The 24,789-nt window shown below is 40.2% G+C and overlaps 1 protein-coding gene across 2 annotated transcripts; it reads left to right on the top strand.

The window, feature by feature from the left end:
- Positions 1-111: 111 nt before the first annotated feature.
- ACSL4 (acyl-CoA synthetase long chain family member 4) lies at positions 112-21,855 on the top strand (the record flags this gene model as incomplete). 2 transcript variants are annotated; one of them, XM_080352853.1, is made up of 16 exons in its annotated part: positions 112-170; positions 6,774-6,819; positions 9,732-9,971; positions 10,283-10,460; positions 11,976-12,085; positions 12,175-12,313; positions 13,503-13,653; positions 14,761-14,884; positions 15,673-15,744; positions 17,249-17,388; positions 17,833-18,005; positions 18,207-18,281; positions 18,508-18,699; positions 19,246-19,360; positions 19,927-20,084; positions 21,698-21,855. In XM_080352853.1, the coding sequence occupies 14 exons, from the start codon at positions 9,744-9,746 to the stop codon at positions 21,853-21,855; spliced, it is 2,013 nt and encodes a 670-aa protein (XP_080208979.1). The 2 variants fall into 2 exon arrangements, with proteins under 2 accessions (XP_080208979.1, XP_080208978.1); XM_080352852.1 differs by lacking the exons at positions 112-170; positions 6,774-6,819 and having other exon boundaries at positions 9,621-9,971.
- Positions 21,856-24,789: the final 2,934 nt, after the last annotated feature.

Here is a 24,789-nt window from a genome sequence, read left to right as displayed (position 1 = left end):
AGCTCATGTTACCAATCCAGGAAAATGTTGGATTGAATGGTCTGTTTATATATGTTTATAACCTAAGAGGTGCCTGGAATTTTCACTATTTAATGTTCTTCCTTTTTAGATTTTTCATGAATTTATTGACCTGCTTTCCTGGAAGCATTTGAATTGCAGTTGCGTTAAAGGTGAGTAGTGACTTGGTTTGTTGTGTGCTAGTGGGCACTAAGGTTGGCAATAACTAGGGAGAGGGCATTTAAATAACCTGTACTTAAACCTTCCAGCAGGTGACTTTGTCCTACTGTCACTACAACGATCAGTCCAAATACTGATAGACTCAGAGTGGGGACTGTGTATTTTTAAGGTGAAGATGGAAACGTGTTCGAACGATGTTAGCTTTTTGAGCATCACTGCGTTTGTTAACAAATTAAATGATATAATTTTTCATTACTAACCAGAACTGGTTGTCGTGATGTGCAGTGTCATACTAAGGATTTTTCTGTCGCTTTTTTCAGAGGAAAAAGCTTCCTAAAAATAAGTTGAAATAATGGTCAACAGCGTCAGTTTCCTCTTCATACTTCCTTCCAAATTTAAGTCTAAGACCACTTTAGCGTCTGTTTAGTCTGGTGCTGTACAAACAGTTTCTTTCTCCTGCAGTTGCTACTGTGACTCTTGCTTATTCACATTAAAGGTGATGTAGTTACCTAAGTGTCAAGTCATGCCGTCAAGCCACTTGAGTTTGAGCTGTCTGGTTTGCTGCAAATAGTCACGCATATCGTTTATTTCATGTTTTCTGAGCTAGCAGGGCTTGAACAAATTCCTTTTGGGAAGCAGAGCTGCCATGTGCTAGTAGGTTTTGCTGAGGGGTAGGACATAGAGCACAGGCACAATCGTGTGGTCATTGTAGTTACTCACCTCCTCGGCCAGGGCTGGCTCGCTGGGCCCTGTCCCTGCTCCCAGCTCAGCCTCTGAGCGCCTGGTTGTGCCCCAGTCCTGTAAGTGTATCCTCGGCTGCTTTGCAAAAGCAACTGGGTTATTTTGGACCAAGAACATCAAAAGCTGCCTGCCTCTGAAATCGTACACCTAGCACAGGCATGTCGGTGGCTGTAAAACAAGAAGCGTGATAAATGCGTGTGCGAGTGCGTCGGGAGGCGCTAAAGTTCAAAACCTTGCTGTTCAAAACTGTCTCAGAGGTCTCTTTCCCTCCACCTTTTTAAGAATTTTGCTAATTTCTACCTTGTTCTCCTGTCTTAATATGAATATTTATGTTTGAGCTACTTTGGCACTGTTTCCGTGGTGTTACACTGCTCAGAACATTGAACAAAACAGCGTTTAGAGCTGTTAAATCTCAAAATGTGAATGTGCACTTTGCCTTATCGGGAGCAAATGAACTGAAATTTCTTTGGCCATTCTCACTGCTTCTGCAAAGTGCAGATGAAAATCAAAGAGCTGTTATGATACTGTAAGTCTGTAAATTGCCTTTGCTGGTGGAAAATGCCATCGCCAGCGGTATCTCCCTTGCCGATGGCTAAAATCCCCAATTCTCTGACTAAATTGGTATGCACTGAACTGTTTTATTATTTATGTACAACTCATCCTCACTCTATACCTCCAAGTCTTCCTTATGAAACTTAAAGCTTGATTTGCCAAGTAATGTTATTAAAAGCAATGTACCATAAAGATACCTCCGTCCCTCTTAAAGCACATGAAGGCAGCAGGAAACAAGTTCACTCACAAAAAGGTTGAAGTGAGCAACAAGTTGCAATATAAGTCCTGTCTTAGGTAAATCTTTATCTGGGAATTCCAGATGTGGCTCTAGAAGTGATGGAGATCTAGAAGTGATGGAGATCTAGAAGTGATGGAGATCTAGAGATGAATCTAGGTATGTTTGGCAAGAAAGGTTCACCATGAACCAAGCAATAGGCTGTGCTACAATTTTGCATTAAGACTGCAATCAAACTGAGTTCCTTAAACATACAAAAGGCATAATCACTTTTTCTACTGGAAAATACTGCAATTGTGCAAAAAATTAAAATATTCTTGCTCCCGATGCTCCTGATTTTTGACTCTCAAACCATCTTCCTGCGCAGCTTGAACAGTTACACAATGAAAATGAGAAATAAAGATGACTCATGCTTGAAGTCTCAGGGGCTGCCATCTCAAATGACCGTGGGTGGGAACAGTTTGCTTAAACTTGTATTTTTTTAAGTGTACACCCAGTCGTCTGTATATAAACATCTGCAAGGAGATGATTTCTTCAACTTGCAAATAAGAAAGCCTCATTCTTTTTGCTTCCTTACAAAAAGGGGAGGTATTTTCTCCTAAGAGAAGAGGGAAAGTGTATTTCCCTCAGTACGCGTTTTGGTAGGCGAAAGTCTGCTAATGCAGTATGTGAGGAGGACCGTTTACTTCTCTTGCCCTCCCTCCTCTTTTATTTTTTACCTAAGTTATGACCAGTGTCTGAGAAGAAAGCAACCTAATGCCACTGATGGGAGATAACGGATCTTTTGTAAAGCAATAAAGGTAAATATAAAATTGGTGACAGAATTTCTTAACAGAATGAAATCTGAAGAGACAGTCAGGTTTTCTGAAACCATAGAGAATTACATTTAGAACTTTAGTCTATTAAATTACACAACAGCCGCGGTTGGTGAGACATACAGAAAGAAGTATATAATCTGTCAGGGTAACCACAGCAAAAGGGAGAAGCTGTTGTAGTCGGTGATTTTGTCTGGATTTCAGCAGAACGCAGGAGGTTGATATTAGTGGATTTTCTCAAGGGAGCATTACGGGGGATTACGATGATCTCTGTCATTACATTGCGTGTTGGCTGCCAGGCTGGACTTGCGTTCATGCACTTTGACATTTTACTCTTTGCGTTGCTCCTTTCACAAGAAGGTTATTAGAGAGCAATGCTGCGAGACTTCAGGAAATGTATAAATAAAGGAAGTGGCTTTTAATGACTCGCTCTGCTGTGTTCATGTCACTGAGCGTTGGCCAGATGGATCTGTTAGCTGAATCCTATTTAAAAAAGAACGATTTGGTGTTTACTTTCTCCTGACTTCCGTTGTTATGTAGTAATAGATTCATATTACTATTTTATGATGTATTGGGAAACTACATTTTACTTTTAAGTATTTCTAATGCGTCATCACATGGATACATACAGTTCCTCCTGGGTCACGCTGTACAGATGTTTGGTAACAAACCAGATCTGGGGCCAGGAAATAAGTGTTAATATTTAATCTGTGCACCTAGAGTAATGTCATTCATGAATGTTTTGCCTCGATGAGTAAAAGCTCATTAACATTTGTCCAACCCTAATACAGTGACTTGATCAGAGTGTGAACTCGGATGCGTCCACTCCAGGAATCAGTGACGCAGTTGTATCCAGGAGGCATACACATAAATACATGATCTCTGAGAAAATGTTAGAAAACTTTACCTGTGGAGATGATTTCCTGTACTCCTTCATCTTCACTTGCAAAACAAAAAGCACCTGATATCCTAATTTCTTTACATTGTGAAAGGATGTTGTAGAAATTATTATCCCAAGTATAGGATGATAAGAGGCAAGATGTGTACCTTCATTCTTAAAACAACCTGCTGTCCATGCATGTGCTCCTAATACTGACTATAAATTGAAAATAGATAAAAATATATGTTCAGTAGACCCAGGGAGGCACCTCGCAATTAGAAGGGAAATATTAGTTAGGCAAGTTCCATTCGTACTTTCTGTCTGCAGTACCTTCATCACACATTCATCAATATTACAGAAACAGGAATATCACATCTGACTTTGAAGACTGTAAAAGACCGTACATGAGTTATTTACATTTAATTTGTCCTGAAAATGCAGGAAAAGCAGAGTTCTTAACTTTTCTGTTATGAAAACACCTCCTGTTAAGCAGCCCCGCTCTGGGTAAGTTCCTGCTCTATGTTCTATGTGCTCCAGGTAGGACACAGAACATCCACAGGGTAGATGTTGGAGGAGCTTGGAGGTAATAGGAGTATTTTTCAGTTGCAGATCTTCTCCTTTTCCATCCTCTTTTGAAATACTGTCTGTCCGAGCAGCTGGTCCTAAAATTGACTAAAATGCCCATGAAAGAAAATAACGTCTCTTGCTTATTTTACCACAAAAAAAGTGTTGAACCGGCAGACGTGGGGCCAGAGGAAACGCTTTCCCAATTCAGCATATTCTCAATGGACAGTTTGCTGTTGTGGAATCCTGCCTCTGCCTTTGGGGCACACAAACAGCTCTTACCCTTTCACCAAATATTTGCTTGCCCTTGTGTTCAAAGATTAGGAGAGAGAGTTTCACACCAATCTGTTCGATAATTGAGAAATACCGGGTTAAGTGCGGCTGGTGTGGCTTCCATGACAGTAGTTGTTGCAGCAATAGACGGATGACACCTGACACTCACAAATGGAATATTTTCTTTAATCAGATTGCCATTAAGTGCATTACATGCGCTGAGGTAGTAAACCACAAGTAGTGAATCTAAAGGACAACAATAATACTTTTCTTCAAAGCAAAAATAAAGCTGATCTTTGTTTAGCGGCTAAGCAAAACATTGCATGGTCACAACAACCCCCTGCAGCTCCAGGCTGGGCGCAGAGTGGCTGGAGAGCAGCCAGGCAGAAAGGGACCTGAGGGGACTAATGGACAGGAAGCTCAACATGAGCCATCAGTGTGCCCAGGTGGCCAAGAAGGCCAATGGGATCCTGTCCTGTATCAAAAATAGCGTGGTCAGCAGGCCAAGGGCAGTGATCCTTCCCCTGTGCTCTGCATTGGGGAGGCCACACCTGGAGTATTGTGGTCAGTTCTGGGCCCCTCAGTTCAGGAAAGAGATTGAAGTGCTGGAGCGGGTCCAGAGAAGAGCAACAAGACTGGGGAAGGGACTTGAACACAAGACCTATGGGGAGAGGCTGAGGGAGCTGGGCTTGTTTAGTCTGGAGAACAGGAGGCTCAGAGGTGAGCTCAGCACTCTCTAGAACTACCTGAAGGGCAGTTCTAGCCAGGTGGGGATTGGGCTCTTCTCCCAGGCATCAGCAATAGGACAAGGGGCCATGGGCTTCAACTCTGCCAGGGGAAATTTAGGCTGGAGATTAGAAAGCAATTCTTTACCGAGAGAGTGGTCAGGCATTGGAATGGCTGCCCAGGGAGGTGCTGGACTTGCCGTCCCTGGAGGTTTTTAAACTGAGATTGGACATGGCACTTAGTGCCATGATCTAGTAAACAGACTAGAGTTGGACCAAGGGTTGAACTGGATGATCTCTGAGGTCTTTTCCATCCCAGTCGATTCTGTGATTCTGTGATTGTATTCAGTGCTTTTTAAGCAGCAGTAAGAGAAACAAGATTTCCTAATGCTTCCTGTGTTTTTTGCTATTTCAAGTAGAATGTCCATATTTAAGCAGCGACCCTCAACTTGCATCAGGCTCCAGCAGGATCTGCTGTGTCTGCCTTCCCGTCTCCGCTCAGTTGGGACAGAGGGGCTCTTCGAGAGTCCTCTTGGAAGTTGTAAGGCTCAGAGCTCCTGCTGCACTGCCAGAGCACAGAAACGCTTCCGAAACCTGCGGGCTCAGCAGTTTTCGTTGCCCTTTGACTTCCAGAATTTTGTAAGAGGAAAATATGCAGAAATGTGCGTGTGAGAAAGGAACAAAAATAGCACCTCATGTACTTCTTTCTTCTTTCTTTCTACCATGAGTAACTTGCCATTGATACTGGCAGAGTTTGTTTTCATAAGTACACTGGCATGGTGTAAAAATGGAATAATTTGGCTTAGTTTTGCTTCTTTCAATCTTTCTAATTCCCCAAAAGTTGTAATTAGCCACAATTATGGTATTCCTATTTGATCAGAGTCTTCTCATCTGTAGAAATGTTCTCTTGTTGTTGTGTGTGTCAGGTACAAATCTGGAAAATCAAATTTGTGGAGAGCCCGGTAGCCCACACTGGTTGGTTGTTGATTGCTGATTACATGACCGCTTGCTGTGTCTTCCCAGCAATGTGATATTGCTCAGTCTTTCTGTAATTTATTTTTGAAATCCTAGGCTATTTCAGTTCTAGTACTGGAACAAATTCAGGACTACCGGGTATTGATTAAATTGTCTTCCAAAAAGTGACTGTAACTAATAACCCTCATATTTATTCAAGCCAACTTATGTTTCTTTCAGCGTGTAGAACCACCTTTCCTCTTCCAAGTTATGAACACTTACTGTGGTTTCCAAAGTGTTTAGATAAGCCTGAATGCTAGAGAAATTCCGGAAACGGTTGTTACTTATTCCCGCTGGATTGTTTTGGAGGATTTCGGAGCTTCCTGGAAGGACCTGGCCCTGCGTGCGGCCGCTGGAGCCACAACCGCGTGTCCACGAGCAGTCGGCAGGAGCTCGTTGCAGGGGAACCAGGACTTCCTGGGATGTTGGTTTTAAACTAAACAGCTTCTTGCTTTGCACATTCCAGGTTTTCTTCACAAATTGCCCTTTTCCTGTCTAACCTCGTCTCGCACACTACAAGACTTCTCTAACGCAATGAAAAATGGTTTTGAAAATTGCAAATAATGTTTGAAGTAGATTGAAAAATAAGGTGGTTTGTTTTTTTCTCCTAATCATGCTGTTACATAGTGAACTGGATCCCTGGCAAGATTTTTAACACATGAGAACAACAGTAAACACTGTTATTCATATATAAAGGTTTTTCTTTAGGAGCATTAGGGTAGAAATTCTAAATTCTGCAAAACAAATATATGCCCAACCTCTAATACTTTTGTGGTTTTTTTCCTGTTTTAATATAGAACTGATTGACACTGAAAAAACTCGCTCATCGCCATCAGATACCTTGTAAGTACACGTGTGTGTGGATGTGTCAGGTTTTATTTGAACGTGTTCAAAGGAAAAAGCCGAGTTTGTCTTTTCGGGACTTACTATATTTTTCCAGCTGATGTCTATTTAGAATTACAACTGATTTTTGTTAAGATTAGAAACCTTTTAACTTACTAGAGATGTGTACGAACTAGCTTAGCTAAGTTATCTGTGTTTATAAACACTTCTCAAAGTATTTCAAATGAATGTGAAGTTTCAGACTGAAAGGAACGCAACCTTTAACTTTTGCTAATGTGACCATGAGCGTAACTGCTGGAAAATGAGGTCCGTACATGCACTTAAAATTCAGCTGTTAAAAGTGATTTCAATAGGCTGCCAGGTTTAGGAGAAAACAAACATTCTTCCCCACTAAGACCTTTTTATCATTAATTTATTTCAGACGGTATTTTGAACATTCTGATGAGGTTTTTTAACGTTTTAGAAAGTTGTTCCAATAAAAGGTAAAAGTGCTTAAGTCAGTGTTCAACACTGAACTGAGTTTTATTCCTTAGCTTGAAGATCATCTCACATATAAAGCCACACATTTGGTAGATTATCAGGTGACACCAATAGGATGTATCTTCTTTTTCCGAACACAGTCCTGTCTTCACACATAGTCTTACAATCCATTCTGAACTGAACCTCATTCAGTTTTAAAGATTTAGTGTTGATAATCAGTAATAAAATGTAAAATGGATATTGTAAAATACGCTTTTAAATCACGACGGTACTGTTATAATTCAATATGATATTTGCACCTCCTCAGTGCTCAGGTGGCAGGAGGAGCGGTTCTCCGTATTAGATATGGTAAAAAAGGGACAGCTCGTGTTATTTATCAAATTAATGCAGAGTAGAGTAAATTGAATGGAAAAGTTAAAGTTAATGTCTTTTTGTAGTATCAGTCAGTCCAGACCATCAGCTAAAGAATTTAAGTAAATATGAGCCCCTTCTTCTCCTCCTTTTCTAAATTAGTCAGTTCTTGATGATTAGCAAGTAGTCTTTTACCAGTAGCACTACTTCTGAAAAAGCCTGAATAAACCCATAGCACTGTCTCTTTGCGTTAAATAGTTTCCATTAGTCCAGCAAGTCTGATTTTTATCCAAGTCATTGTTCCTGGTCTCGTGCTTTTAGTTGGAAGGTGGAGAGCAGTGGGACTTCAGGGGGTCCATTTGACCTTGTGGCACGTCCTGAAGTTGTCTTACTGTATTCTTAGCACTGTGACTGGCTTTTCTTTTAAATTCAAACTCAACGGCTGCTTTTGAAGCACTGAATTAACTGGAATGATTTGTAATCTAAACCAGTAAGCCTTTATTTTAGAGAACTGGAGCTTATGGAAGTAAAATGATATCTCTCTTCTGCTGAGGTTTAACTGTTTGCTGAGAAGTTGTTGGTGATGAGCTTGGCTAGAGCAGAATAAGCATATACCTTTTGAAAATAATGTAGCATTCGCTTGTATAAAAATAAATATGCAGAATACTCTTTTTTTCTGAGCAAGTCTGAGCTTAGCTTAATACATTGTGCTGTCATTCAACAGTAATTTTCTTCTATAGATTTAATTAAACAATTAATGGCACAAGCATGTTATTTTAAGTATCTACATTAAATGCTGTTGATACTGGCTACAACACAACTGCAGATGTTGGAGTTCTCATTAAAAGGGACGGGTTTGCGTGTCGCATTTGCCGTCCAGATGGCGATAAGAACCTCTGTCTTTTCCATGCCAGTGCAGAACAGTTCCAGAGCAGTTCCAGAGCAGTTCCCAGCCACAGCTGTGCTTTGCTGTCATGCCTTTGTTTTCCTCCCACTCACCTTTGGTCTTTATTCAGGCCCAGTTCTGCTTAATGAGGAAAGATTTCTGACATGGAGACAAAAATCTTGCCAAATTGTGCTTTATTTGAAATTGGATTAAATCGGTCACATTGGATTCCATTTTCCATACGTGGAGTTCTGAAATGTATATGTTGAAGTAGTTTTTTTGGGGGGGAAAGCAAATCTGTGTAATCCCTTTCCAAGGGTCTGACATTCATAGCTGAAAAGTAGTATATGAAAAATTCAGTTGCTAGGATGAAGTTAATAGAACTATTTTGGAATATGACAGAGTTATAGATTACAATGTGTAGACTTTTGAGGACTGTATCAAGAAACATTTTAATCTGAATAGAAGCTGATATAATATTCTGAAAAGCAGTAAAGAAATGTACTGTATCTTTTCTCTGTAGTACAAATATTTAAGGAGAAAACAACTGTTGACCTTTCCCATGATTATGCAATTGTAGCATTACTCAAGTAGCTTAAAGACAACATTATGATGTGAAGGACAGTCTTCATCTCAACAGCCCTGAACTATTCAAACAGAGGCAGTGGGGAAAAGTCTTTGAAAAGTAAATATTTGTAGGTGCAACAAACAAGTATGGAGAAGATTCATCCTTGGTGTGCAGAGCAGCACATGCTATATTACAGTGTACATGCCTCTTAAACCAGTTACTTCAGTCTCCTTTGTCTTGATGCATTGAAGTGAACTCTTGGAAGGACTAAAACTAATGGACTGACTGTAATATTACTAATTTTAATTCTCTTTTCTTTTTTTTCCCTGCTCTCTGCTTGGCGCTGGTCTTCACCCACAGGTGTCCACTGTTGCCTCTCAAAGGTTACTAAAATTGCTAAGACAGAACTACCGAAGCTTCACTTACTGCTGCTTGTGCCTCCGCCGTCCTGTGCTGCTGCTTTGCTCTTGCCTGCTGCAGAACATTATAAGGGATTTTCTTTTTTAAATACCTGCAATGAAACTTAGGCTAGAAGTATGGACCATTCTCTTGCTGCCTGTGTACTTGTTAATATCTGTGTACAGTATGCTTGTATTTATTCCATGGTATTTTCTTACCAATGCTAAGAAGAAAAAGGCCATGGCAAAACGTTTAAAAGCTAAACCCACCTCGGACAAAGCTGGAAGCCCCTATCGTGCTGTCACTCATCTTGACTCGCTAGCAAACATAAACATTCCTGGAGCAGACACCCTGGACAAGCTGTTTGACCACGCTTTAGCCAAGTTTGGCAAGAAGGACTGTCTGGGGACCAGGGAAATATTGAGCGAAGAAAATGAAATGCAACCCAATGGAAAAGTGTTCAAAAAGGTAAAACTTAGTTTTGTACTTAATTCTGATTTGGTTTTGAGCTGCTTTGCGTCTTACCTGAGCAATGGAGATCTCCTTAGAGGCCTTCCTTAATCATCATCTTATGATGCAAAACACCCATTTTATAGTAAAGAATAACAGAACACAGGATGCACTGCTTATTCTACTGCAAGAAAAATGAAAGCAGGTTCTTTTTCTTCTAATGAATGCCAGTGTCTGTGTTTGTGGTGTTATGCACCAACTCACGTAAGCTTGTAGACCTGTACTGACAGCTGCTTATCATCATAACGTTTTTCTCTCCTCCTCACCAGTTAATTTTAGGAACGTACAGATGGTTATCCTATGAAGAAGTAAACGAGAAAGTGAATCGCCTGGGGAGCGGACTGACCGCCCTGGGGCTGACCCCAAGGAGTACTGTTGTCATATTCTGCGAGACCCGAGCAGAATGGATGATTGCGGCTCTAGCCTGCTTCAAGTACAACTTCCCTCGTGAGTGCTGGACTTACTTACTTCTAGTGTATTTTTAGAACCATTGCTCAGCTCTGGTTTGGCTGTTAAGTATTTTCAATCTGCCAATCCTACCATTGATGGTGTAAGAATTTCATAAGCTTATTGTGCCTATGGTCTCATTCTTAGAAGTTCCCGGTCTATTCTGTGCTTTGTGGAGATCCCTAAAATTAACTCGCTCATACTTATGAGACTGTTTTTTCTGATTTTATTGTGGTAATGTTCTATATGTTAGAATGACAGAATGGCTACTATTCATGTTTTTTTAAATACTCTGAACGTGTCAGTAGTTTTATTTCTCCCTCCAAAATGCAGAACTTATGCATCCAAAATGTGAAATGATTATGAGAAGAGAGAAGAATGGTGGAGTCATCAAAATCACATGCTAGTCCGAGGGGGTTCTGGTGACATTTTTAAGCTGTTCAAGTTCACTATGGTTATGTATATGGGTGGCTGCACAAGCAGAGGTCGGACGGTATCACAGGCAGAGGGGCTGTTAAAGGGCAACAATGGAAGAGCTGACGTTGCTATTAAAGAGGATGGTTAATTTGGTCTTGATCCTCGAGAGGCTGGAAGCGTCAGCTACATAACAGTACTGGTTTTGTCCCTTGGACATGAACCCTTTTCACAGAAATATTGAATTCCTTTAGCAGTCTTTGGAGGTTACAGTTTGAGAGAGCAGACAATACTAAGGGAAGGTATTTCTTTCAATGGAGAGGTGATGGGAAGAGGTGAACTCCTCAGTGCCTGTGAGGCACCAGTAGCATTGCTGTAGCCAGTCAGGGTTAAAAATAACCTAGCAACACGAAAAGCAGCCTGGTTCCTTAGTCTGATCCTCTGCCTTGCCCCCATCCGTAATTTCACGGGAACAAGCAGAGCAGCCGATGCTGCGGGAGGAGCCGCTTGTAGCAGTGAAGAGCTTTGAGCCGTGACCGCTCGCGGTGTTGTCACCTCTCCCCGAGCTCTGGTTCCAAAGAGCTCAAGGGCAGAACACAGTTGCTTAACTGTGTGATTGCTCAGTGTGTTATTGTTGGGGTTTGGTGGATCTCTTTGTTTCCTTATTTCTCTTCTTCTATAGAACAGACTATTTCAGTTGGAAGGGGCCTGTGGGGATCATCCAGTCCGGCTGCCTGAGCAGTTCAGGGCTGACCCACAGCATGTTACCAAGGGCATTGTCCACATGCCTCTTAAACACTGACACACATGGGGCATCAACCACCTCTCTGGGAAGCCCGTTGCAGTGTTTGACCACCCTTGGTAAAGAAATGCTTCCTCTACAACTGTCCTCCTCATTTCAGAGGTCTCTGGTGGCATAAAACTTCACTGTGGAAAAATTAAAAACTGTTTTGTTTTCAAATTAGAAAATTCCTCATTGAGCTAATTCGATGCCCCTGTCCCCTCCTCCCACAATGCTTTTCAGTGAGCTAAAGCAAAAGCTTTTGTATTTAGCGTTTCTTGACCATTTCTTGCATGTTCTCCCTCTCCTTACTGGAACAGTTGTGACACTGTATGCCACCCTGGGTGAAGAGGCCGTAACCTATGGACTCAATGAGTGTGGAGCGTCGTATCTGGTCACTAGTGTAGAACTTCTTGAGAGCAAACTTAAGGTAATGTGGTACCAGCTTCACCTGCTTACAAGCAACTCTATAACTTTACCATGCAGTCAGTGCCAAAAACCTCATTTCTCCTTACACAGACTGCGTTGCCGCAAATCTCCTGCCTCAAACATATCATTTATGTGGACAAGAAGACTATCAATAAATCGGAATACCCTGAAAACGTGGAGATTCATAGTATGCAGACAGTAGAAGAGCTGGGAGCCAAACCAGAAAACGGTAAGTGAATAATTTCATAGAGAACTAATCAAGCAAAATTAACAGTCAGACCCAAGTTAAGAGGGACATGTAGCTGCAAAACCCACCCATGCAGGTCTCTAACACAAAGGCAGTGGCAGGTAGCCGGTTCATCCTCTGGCTTCCTTTAAATAAATGGAAAATTTGATCTCTCCTCATAGCCCTGCACCTTTGTTCAACGTCAAGTATTTGGGGATAAAATTTTATTTTTAACTTTTAAACCATAACCAGAATAATTTTGATTTTTAGACTCCATGTTTGTCTTAGGAAATGAAATAGAATCTAGTGCAGTGTTCCATTTTCTGCTACTCTTACCTTTTATTCCTCTTATTTTCACTATTTTTCCCAAAAAAAGAGAGGAGAAAACACTTGAGGCTTTTTTTTTTTTGCTTCTTACCTTGGAAATGTCTTTTTTTCTCAACCAATCTGTAGCTAAAAAGCACCTTGGGCTGGAGGAATAACCGTGACATCCTTTGCTATACGGGGCAGCCAGGAATAACCATCAACATCTGCTTTAAGGAAAACCTAACTTCTCTTGATCATCTCTTTTCCTTAAATCAGTGGTCTGTGCTTCACCCGATCTCCTCTCTCTCAAAGAAAAGAGGAGATAAACTGGCAAAGCAGCTTTTTGCAGGAAAGCACATGCTCATTACGACTTATCTTAGATCAGCTTGAGGCACAGACACAAACAGTTGCTTTGGGGGGTGTTGTTTCAGGGTTTTTTGTAGTCCTGGCTCCTACAACCTTGGCTTTGAAAGAGTAGCTGACAGAAAAGCTGCCTTGCAGCTTTTTGTGGATTTTTGTTTATTTCTCAGCCTGTTGGTTCTCCCCAGTGCTGTGTTTCTCCCCTTCACTGCCCTTGGCAGGTTTACTTGATTTTCAGAAGGCTTTTTCTATGGAACTTTCAGTCAGGTATAAGACATAATGGCAAAAGTATCACCCAGATTGTGTAGATGCCCAAATACTTGTCTTTCCTTTCAAAATCTGCGCTCCCTCACTCCCTTTTAAAAACAGAGCAGTACTTTTCATCCGCATCCCCACTGACCACGCTGTGCTGAGGTACCTGGTTCACACTGGTTGATTACAGACATATTTGCATTGATTAGTTACAGAAATAACAATTTAGAAAGGAGGTAAGAATCAATAACAATTTTCATCCTGTATTTTGTAGCAAGCATTCTGCCAAGCAGACCTGTTCCTACCGACTTGGCTTTGGTAATGTACACCAGTGGCTCTACTGGGAGACCTAAAGGGGTGATGATGATCCATAAAAACTTAATAGCTGGAATGACGGGACAGTGTGAGAGAATACCTGGACTGGGGTAAGAAATAGATAAAACACAACCTCTAAATGCACAGAAGTCTACAGAGAACCTGTTGCTGGCATCAGCAATTTCTTCACTGTATTTTCAGCCCACTGATCTTTAATTTATAAGAAATGTGTTTGTGAACTTGCCCTGTTGTTTGAAAAGGACACCCTTCTAGCTCTTGTCTCACGTGCTGTTTCTACTCTTGTTTTATTATTACCCTTAGCTTCAGGTCAGCGATAGGTGTTTGTACTTAGTGTGCATCAGAACGTGCCACCAGATAGGGAGATTCCTCCTCTAGTCAAAGTTGGGTATTTTTTTAGGTGTTTTCAGGCAGCTAGAATCACTGTAGGAACCAGAGCCCACCACATACGTTGATCTAGAGATACCACTGTTGGATGGGTAATGCACATACTGTAGAATCCGCTCAAGTATACTTCACCGGAATGAGCACAGAAGTCATACATTGTGCATTGACAATAGTAAAACCAATGGTGAGCTCCATCACACTGATTTTTGAGGAAATTTTTCATGAGTGTTGGTGTATTTGTCACTGCAGTGTTTCGTGCCTGAAATAAGCTACTTTGCTAAATTCCTTTTGTGACAGAATGAAAAAACAGTTCTGATTTGGTGCTGAAATCTTGTGTTTAAGTAGCAGCCCTGAGTTTCTTGCTGAGAAATCTCCAATTATTTCCTGCCGTAAGCCTCAGTGCTTCAGCAATCAGCTCTTTCTACTAAACTATTCTAGAAGGAAATGCTATGCTGATTATCAAGGATTTCTGAGTCATTGGTGATTATTTTAAAATATAGTGACTTCATCCTTAATTTCATACTTGAGATGAAACCTCCCACAAGGAGAGGAAGTAGCAGTGGAGCGCTAAGAAATCTGTGCATTTCCTAGAAAACAGGGCAAATCCCATAATTCCTGCTGATTTCAGTAAGGTAGGAAATCCCCCATTTTGTTCACAAGCTGTAGTTTCAAATCACACCCTTCTCACATGCAGAACAATAAGCCTCACTTGTCATCTAAATCTTCCAAAGAGTAATTAGTAAGCACACAATAAAACCATTACACAGTGGTTTTAGTCCACTTGTTAATTAGCTAATCCTTTCCTTTCCCAGGCCCAAGGACACTTACATTGGGTACTTGCCCCTGGCGCACGTGTTGGAGCTGACAGCAGAAATCTCGTGCATCACTTACGGCTGCAGGATTGGATATTCCTCTCCGCTCACGCTGTCGGATCAGGTGAGGGCTGGGGGGGAAACAGAAGCGAACTTCAGCTCTTGCACTCCGTGTTCTCCTCGCTGAGCTGTCCTGTCCTCCTTCGGTAAATAAATGCTGATGTATATGAAACACTTCCCATTATTTTTTTCCAGAAAATTGTGCAAATTGGTGTTCCTGGTGGATTGTAGCAGCGGGGTCACACTATATCCATTTTATCAAAACCCTTGCTTTTATGATACTTAGGATATCTAAAAGAAAGGCTAATAAATGCATATAGCATTATGCACTGAGTGTCAGGATAAGAGCAGCTATTAATAGATTAGCTGAACATAAGACTGTTTAAAGTGATTTTAAGTTTTTGGTCTCACTTTTATCAGTTCTTTATACAGTTATTGTAGATATTCTGCTTAGCCTTGTTCCATTTAATAATTAAGATACTCTAGGAGCAAATTAAGCTGGAAAAGAATGCTCCTAAATGGTTTGCTGGTATAGAGATTACATCAGGCTAAAGACACTCCTGGAGGAAGATGAAGGAGAAAGCAAGAACTAGAGGGTGGCAGAAAAATATATACAAAGTGGACTTAACCACTTCTAAAAAGTCCAGTATTTCGGTTGGAATTGTTGTTAATTATTATTTTTTCCATCACAGCAGGAAAAAAATAAATACACAGGAACTGTTTTTTGGAGACATGGTGGAAGAGATTTAAACAAATTACATGCTAATGTATCTTCCTCTATTTTTTAGTCCTTTTCTATAGAGCTGCTTGGTTTTCAGCTTCATAAATTGACTTTTTTTTTCCTTATTACAGTCAAGTAAAATTAAGAAGGGAAGCAAAGGAGACTGTACCGTACTTAGGCCTACACTGATGGCAGCCGTGCCTGTAAGTATGCAGAAACAGATACATTTAGCAAAATAAAGATGCTTTCTGTCTTGTTCATGCACAAAAAATCTATTTACTAACATATTTTCTCTTCATGTGTACCTGTCACTAACAAGAAAAAAGCAGAATATAGACATTCCAGTTGTCGCTGCTTGAACTGAGCACCGAAGCTGCAGATGAGCACAATACACGTACGCTGAAGCCAAGGCCCTTTTTGATCCAGAACTGTAAATCATTTTTAATAGCAACGAGTGCTTTAGTGGGCTGCTGACACAACAGTAGGGTACAGAAAGTCTCTGACCTTCACAGTCTAAAGCTCCGTTTCACAGGGAGGACACTTCTAGATAAGAGCGTGTGGCTGAGTTACAGAATGCAGCAGGCGAGGCCACAGCGCCGTAGCGGTTGGGGTGCCCAATCTCAGCGACGTGTCTCCAGGGTAACGTGCTGAGTCTCTCATGCTGTTTTAGGATAAGCAGGCCATGCTTAGTCTCTTATCAGGACAAAAAAGTGATTTGGAGACTATAACTCCTATTGCTTCTGTAGCTTACGTTGGTCTTTGGGTGACCAGGCTTCTGCATTCCACAAAGTCTTCATGCTATCTGAAAAACAGACAAATGTTGGTGTCTTTCTAATGCAAAAACCTTATTCGTATGTCTTGGAATCACATGCGCAGTTTTATGATCATATCACATCAATGGCTCGTAAGAGTGGTAATGGAGGATTTAATCTAATTGAAGAATAGTGAGTTTTGGCAGGATTTGGTTGTTCTGCAGCATCAGGACTCCTAAGCATGATAAATTTTGCATGGCACCTACCAACATTTAGCAAAGAGATTTAGCTAGACTTGAATTCAAACCTTTCTAAATTGGTTTGCCAGTTTTTTAAGTCCAGGTTAAGGTGTTATTGATAACATAAGCAACATAGCACAGCAAGTTTTATTACACCGTGGCATGTTACCCACAATTTGCAGCTGTAGTTGACAGAGAAGACGTCGTCAGGGTGAGGGGTGGAAAGTATTTTGCAGTGAAATCCAAGGTTTAGAAAGCCGTTTGTAGAAACACAAGGGGTACTGTGAAATACTGCAGGATGCCTGAAGACCTGCAATAGGTACTCAATTACTTGCCCATGACTTACCTGTCTGCCTAATATCAGGTGTAAACTGCAGCAGGAGGTTCTTCCTCTCAAACGTTAATGATGTGAGGAGAAAAAAGGTGAACGGAGAAAAGTAACACTAAGACACTGACTTTCTGCTGTATTTTCGATGCTTCATTCCACCCATTTCAAATAGCTCCAAGCTGCGATGGTCTGTAAATTAACCAATTGATCACACATTAAAAGCGTTACAGTTAAGTATTGCCTCATCAATGCAGACATTTTCACTCTTATTGTATTATCCAATGTAAAAATACAGTAGTTTAATTTTATTTTTGACATGGAATTTAATTTACACATGCTGGTCTGTTCTATATGGTGATTTTTCCCTGCTTTTGTTAACACTTTGTAGGAAATAATGGACAGAATTTATAAAAATGTCATGAGTAAAGTTCAAGAGATGAACTATATTCAAAGAACTCTATTCAAGATAGGCTACGACTACAAATTGGAACAAATCAAGAGGGGATATGATGCACCTCTGTGTAATGTGTGAGTATAATTCATGATCCAAGTGTACCTTTCTCCTTGAGGTTTGTTAAGACACTCTAAGAGTCATCTAAGCTACCCAACACGATACAATTCTCATCAACATACAAATACAATGACTAACCGAAATAATCCAAGTTCTTGCTGGGAACAGATATTTAATGGTAGGAATGACTAATTTTCAAAACAGATGACTAGTTAGTCTTCATTGGATTGCTTTTTTTAGTCATAAAATCAGAATTTTTGTTAAGCAACAGGAATTCTGCCATCTTCAAGTGTTACACAAGAGGTAACGATTTTGATTATGCCTGCTGTCCGTTACCATCTGTGAATGATCAAGTTAATTTTTTAAGGTGCTCCAGATAGGATGAAAGAAGAAAGTTCGAGTCTTTTTATAAAAGTGAGCTGAGTGAATGAGTTTTAATGTATTTTTCCCCTTCTTTCAAGACTGTTGTTTAAAAAGGTGAAGGCACTACTGGGCGGGAATGTGCGCATGATGCTTTCTGGAGGAGCTCCGCTCTCGCCGCAGACACAAAGATTCATGAACATCTGTTTTTGCTGTCCTGTTGGTCAAGGCTATGGCCTGACAGAAACATGTGGAGCCGGAACCATTACAGAAGGTAATTAAAATGCTTCTGGAAATAGATAATTTAAGATACAGATACATATGAGGGTTTGGTGGGGTTTTTTTGTAAAGTCAAAATAGCTGTAGTTCTTAACTGCAATAAAGTAACTTGAGATAAGCTACTGCCTTATTTACGGTGTGAGTTTATATTTCAAATGACAAAGATCTTTATATTGTTCCTTGTTCTCTCCCTAAGTTGCTGATTACAGCACCGGCAGAGTTGGAGCTCCACTTATTTGTTGTGAAATAAAGTTGAGAGACTGGCAAGAAGGTGAGAGTATTAAACATTTCGATTTCAGAGTAACTAATTAACCATGGCTTAGCTGGTTTCTTTGCGTATCTGCTTAACTAGGTGTAGCATAAGGAATAATTGTTCTTATCTTATCTAACAATCATCAATTTGTGTGCATTAACTTCAAGCTGAAGTTTCAAAATATTTTCTTGGCAGCAGAGTATATACGTTAAAAATAATTGTGTGGGTGTTTTCTTGGTTTCAGGGGGCTATACTACTAAAGACAAGCCTAACCCTAGAGGAGAAATTGTCATCGGCGGACCTAATGTCTCAATGGGATATTTTAAAAATGAAGAGAAAACAACCGAAGACTTCTCCGTTGATGAGAATGGTCAGAGATGGTTCTGTACAGGAGATATAGGAGAGTTTCATCCGGATGGGTGTCTGCAGATCATAGGTTGGCCTCAATTTTTCATTTCTTAACAGATTACGAGATCATGATTAAACATAATTATAAACATGCTAATAATCCTGTTGGCTTTGCCAGGGCTAATCTACTTAATGTTACCTGCTTGCAAATTCACAGTGTAAAACATATCCCCAAAAGTTCTCACAGCTATAGGATGATTTTGGAAGCGAAGCCATTTCCTGTGACATTATCCCTGTCTAAATTTAGCACAAAGCCTTCAAAAATAAATGTAAGATTAGATTTTGGTATTAATTACAAAGCTTTTAACTCAGAGCCCTCATGACTCTCATACAAGTTGTGTGAACAGAAGTCTAGTGCTATGTAAACCTTTTTACAGAAGCCTTTATAAAGCTGGCAGAATATGTACGTGCTATTAGCAGTTTTCAAATTTTAATAAGATTCTTAATAAACATGAATTAAATTATCTTGCATAGCACTGCACGAAATACATATTTAGTGGATTTGTAAACAAGTCTGTGAAAATGCAAAAGTTTAAATAGAACAAGCTTGTTTTTTCTTCCCTTTAACTCCTAGATCGTAAGAAGGACTTGGTGAAGCTGCAAGCAGGAGAATACGTATCTCTGGGCAAAGTAGAGTCAGCCCTGAAAAACTGTCCATTGATTGACAATATCTGTGCTTACGCCAAAAGGTAAGAGTGGTATTCATTTTGAAACATCGTTTAGGGTAAACGTGAAATATAGGCTGTGAACCGCTTCTTTGACAATATCCGATAGTTTTCCGTGGTTTCCATTAACAATCCCCCCTACCAGAGGGCAAGTTATAAACAGCATCTCTGAAGTAGCACAGGTGCCCAGGTACACCCAAACCTGAAGAAATGACCTCTTGTTTTTCTGTTGGCGTTTCTTCTATCCTATACACTCCAGTTCCATCCCTTCCCCAAACGGGCATCATTCTATTTAGCATGTGTTTTGGCTTTCTGTCAGAATACCAGACAGAAGTTAATCTGAACACTTTGCACTTGATCCAGAGCTCTCCCTTGAGTTTTAGAAATAGTCAATCAAACCTAACTTTGTAAAACAACTTAAGATACCTTTAAGTCAACAGTTGCGAAGACTTAACGTACAGGAAGGATTCTGTATGGGGGAGCAGCTACAGTTCAAAAAGCACTGTGGGTCTCTAACATTTTACGTCCTGAAATGCAAGTCTCAACTGTTTGGAACTGTTTTCCTTCCTTCTCTTGCCACCTTGTGGTAGTGACCAGTCCTACGTGATCAGCTTTGTGGTTCCTAATCAGAAGAAGCTGATGGCATTAGCTGAGCAGAAAGGCATCAGTGGAACCTGGGTGGATATTTGTAACAATGCTACAATGGAAGCTGAAATACTGCGAGAGATTAAAGAAGTGGCAAACAAGAGTAAGTAAAGTCACATATCGTGCCAATCTCATGGTCCTTACTTATCCAGCCAAAGTTTTCAGTTGTCCTCAGTAACTGCTCTTCATTCTTCCTCTTGTCTCTGTATCTGCCAAAACTGAATAGTTTAGTCAGAGGCAAAGACCACATCAAATCATTGCCTGTTCCTACAGGAACTGACATACTTTTTGGTCTATTAACTAGTTTATATTTTTTATTATTTTCTAAAATTTGAGATTTTTTTTTCAACTAAATTCAAGAGACAGGTTGCTTGTCTAATAGTTAAAATAAGGTCCAAAAGAGCTGTCAATTTGGAAGGAAATTTACATTTGGCAATACGAAAACTAGTTAAGCAAGAGATTTCAAAGCTCTTTTTTGCCATGGAGCTTTGTCCCCTACAGCCTTGAGCAGCCAGGATGCTTGTGGTTGTAATGGCTTCAGTTCCTTGCTGTGGTACTAAATGATGAGAAGCCTCCTCAGTCCTTTATGGGGCCAAAAAGTTAACAAACTACCTGGAGAAAAAAGTCTCTAACACACTTGGCACCTCATGCACTGAAGAGTAAACCTGGACTTAAGCAGACCCTAAGCACTGCCTCTCGAGTTTTAGAGAGGAGAATCTGTCTTGTGAAACATAGAACAAGAACGAAAGATGCTATTAAGTCTTACTATTGCCTTTAAAAAAAAAAAAGTCAACCCATAGGTCTCAGACTTGTTTAAATATTTGAATCTCTGGGTTTTTTTCATCATGAACTAGGTAAATTACTGCCCATATAGCTTTGTTTATTCAAAAAGCTTTGCTTAGAAATTCTTTATCCACTAGATAGTAATCTACCACTGAGAGAGAACTAATTGATTTTAAACTATTTTAAAGAGATCATTCCCACTTGTGGCAGAACACGACACACGATCCTGAGCAGCCGTCTGTCTAAAGGTGAAACAGTACATGACCAGACCGGTTTGCAGTTGTCCTGGAAATTCAGCTCCAAGTGTGTGTAGACAGGATCCTGTTATAGACCTGTAAACAGGAGCTGACAGCAAAGTCCATCAAGCGTTGCACACATGCAGCAGCTCCCTGCCCTGTTCCTAATGCCCCTGGAAAACGGGGAAAAAAGTGACTAATGTAACAAAAATACAGGGAAGTCCCTTTGTTTTGAACTCTATACATAGGAGAAAAAAAATTGGGAAAGGATCATTTAACCATGGAAGATGTAGATGTACTTCATTATAATTTAAATATGAAGCACATCCAACTAGTCTGAGTCAATCTAGTTATTACTAGAAGCCTGTGATAAAGATACAGCTCTATATTTCAGTGTATCCTCTTGTGTCAGTACTCTCAGATCTCACACTACACACTCATTTGTTGCAAGTTTTAGATTTTACACTGTCACATCCAATACAAGCTGCAAAACCAGTGCATTATCACAACATTTTCATACTAACCAGCACTCAACAGTTGTACAAGATTAAATTTGCTCGTGGCACTTCTGTGAGGTCACTTCATTAAGAAGGACACCATATTATACAAGCTACTTCAGATTTTTGGGTGGCATGAATTAGTATTTCATTTAGCTATGTAACCATAGTGATGCTTTTGTGTCTTCTTGTCCCTGCAGTGAAATTAGAAAGGTTTGAAATACCCATCAAAGTACGGCTAAGCCCTGAACCCTGGACCCCAGAGACTGGGTTAGTAACAGATGCTTTCAAGCTGAAAAGGAAAGAACTGAAAAACCATTACCTCAACGACATCGAACGAATGTACGGAGGCAAATAAACAAGTTACGTTGACCAGACAGTTGTGCAGATGTTCCTTCCCATGCCTCAATGATGCATATGTCTCTGTATACTGTAGATATCACACATGCGGAAAACATACCAAATAGATGAGTGTTTCCATACTATCTGTTGAGTACAACAGAGAATATCTTAGACTCCAAATTCGTATTTATTAGCCGATTGTACACTAATGGTCTTCATAGAGTGTCATGTGATCATCTCCAGTTTTGAGACAGACATCATTATGTGGAGCAGTACACCAGGTAATACTATGATTGTTGTTTCTCTGGCATATTCAGACCGCTTGCAACTTCTCTTTAATTCACTCTGAAATCTGGCCTGTGTTTCAAAGAGAAAAATCCATGTGACTGTGATGATTGTTGTGTCGTAGCAAGCTGCTTAGCAAGAGGGGAAGAAGTATTTTTGAAGTCTACCCTTCTCCATTTAAAACTAAAAACAACAACATTAGTCAAGAACTTGCTAGAGATCACTAATAATGCACTGCTTGAGGATGGATGGACCCTTCTGCACATCAGGTAGTGTCTTGAATATTTCCAGTGCCTAAAAAAGACTATAAGAGTACACTTACTGAAGTAAAGGTGAACTGAAAAGCTTCCTAAAACCAAGTTATTTGGAATTCCATTCCAGAGTGAATTAACTATTTCAGCTTCCGACTTACCCAATATGCTTTTACTTGCCACTGTGTTTTAATTCAAGCAGACACACGGCATAAAAGGAATGAAAGACTCGTACTGTGGGAGGTGGTGGTGAGAAATCATCACCTGAGAGTGCAAAACTTGCATCTCCAGTGGCAAACCGCAGTGACATCAACGGGCAGTTGTCCCCAACATTTGAAACTCCAAGGAGTTTTGGCTTTTTGTTTTGTTTCATTTGTTTTCTCTGTGGTTGGTTGGGGGTTTTTGGGGGGAGGGGAGTGTTTGGTGTGGTGGTTGTTTTTTGGAGGGTTGGTTTGTTTGTTTGTTTTTAAATGAATGTTTGGTTGTTTTGTTTTTAAGGCACTGATCCTCTGGACCTTCACATCCATGCGAGTGATGGTGCAGGTTACCTGTATGTAATTTAGAGGGTCAGGGTCTAAATGTCTGTATTCAACTATATGGGAAGGTATTTCTGTTCACCTTTTAGAGACGGTAAGCGTAACAAGGCAACCAGAAACCAACAGCAGTTTCCCCATGTAGTCTTGTTTCACCTACAGAAAAGTACTCTGTGGCCAGGGAATCTTCATTTCATGGAACTTGTAAAAAGGGACAAATCACTCTTTGCAGAAAATCGTTACAAAATGTTCTCTTATTAACTGGAAGTCACAGATGTGAAGAAGCGGGAAGATACAGTTTAATAACCGTTCATTTTGTGTGCAGACTCCTGTGCTGTGTCTTCTTCCGAATTGTAACTGAGCTCCTGCATCCCCGCTCGCTCTTCACACTTGAACCATCAATGCTGTAAGCACTGGAGGCTCTCCATACTGTTCTATTTGCACTTTCTTAATTGTTTTATATATGTTGCTTACACTTTGTACAGCTGTGGCCCTCAACTGCTATATATTACAGATTCATTTTAAACTATTTATAGATTTCTATTCATAATATTTGTGTTGTGTATATGATGGTTAAGAAGACAAAATATCTGGTATCATCACTGTACAGAAAGTAAAAGGTTTTGTACAACGCTTGAGCGTGCTGCCTTGCTATTTCAGAGCAAGTTTTGCTTTTATCGCATGTATGTGTATTTTTCTTTTTGCCGGTTCAAACGTGTTTTGGCAAGAACAAACCATGGCTATATATATATACTCATTAACCCAACGCTCCCTTCCCACGTGTAACTGTGGCTGCTCCCAAACCCACGTCCTCCAGGAACCCCAGGGAATGGGAGAATCCGCTCTGTAAAGCTGAGTATCTATTTACATGTGGAACTACAACACTCGCTAAACAGAACAAGGAAATAGCTTTTCTAAAAAAAGAAAAATTCTATTTTTTTGAGACACATACTGTTGCTTTATGACAACGGGAAATACTTCCCATGTATCAACAGCAACTTTTTAACTGACTCAGTCCTGGAGCCACGTTACCAGTTTTTCCATTTTCACTATTAAATAGCCTTTCGTCAGCCTGTTAACATCACAAAAGTTAAATACATGTTAGAAAGCTACTTGAGTCTGTCAGCAGGTTGTATGGTTTGTTTTTTAAACCATTAATGTATTGATATGAAACGCGTTTTATCTAGACCGCAGCTATCTTCTGTGTCTCGGTTGACTGAGGATTGCTATTTTCAATAAATATATGCACATACACAACATTAACGTTTCAAAAGTGGAATACAATTTAAATGGTTCAGCACGTTTGTGTCCTGAAAGGTCTTTATTTACTGCGCATGTGGTCTCTGCTCCCTGTTCAGCGTCTCACGTTCTCTTCTCGAAAGCAGCAGCAACACGTATGTGCTGCAGGTGCTGAGAACAAAGCCTTGGGAGGATGAAATCTAAACATCAGAAATCCTAAAATTACAAATCTTGTGCTTCTTTTGTATACGATGCCACAAAGGCAATGTATAGAATACGAGCAGTGGAACTTGTCCTCCCTGCTTACATGGGATTCTGAAGGATGCACATAGAGTAAACCCCTGGATCCATAAACAAAACACATTCTCGGTTAAATCGGTGCTGCTGGAAAGTCAATTTCTTTCTGTTTTTTAGCAGGATAGGACTGTGAGCCACGGAGAAACAGGGCTCACAATACTAAATGTGCATTAGTTGTTGGCCTTTCATTTCACATAATTGAATTTGAATGAGTTCTGCAGCAATGGGGGTGGTTGCACTACAGCTTTGCTACTGGAAGCTGTAAAATCTAGAATCTTGCTACACCTTTATTGGAGAAGAGACACATTTTGAAGAAAATCAGATCCATTCTATATTGGCAAAGTG

Source organism: Nesoenas mayeri (assembly GCF_963082525.1).
Source record: "Nesoenas mayeri genome assembly, chromosome: 13".
Classification (NCBI taxonomy): Eukaryota; Metazoa; Chordata; class Aves; order Columbiformes; family Columbidae; genus Nesoenas; species Nesoenas mayeri.
This window is presented reverse-complemented; position numbering and strand designations above follow the sequence as displayed.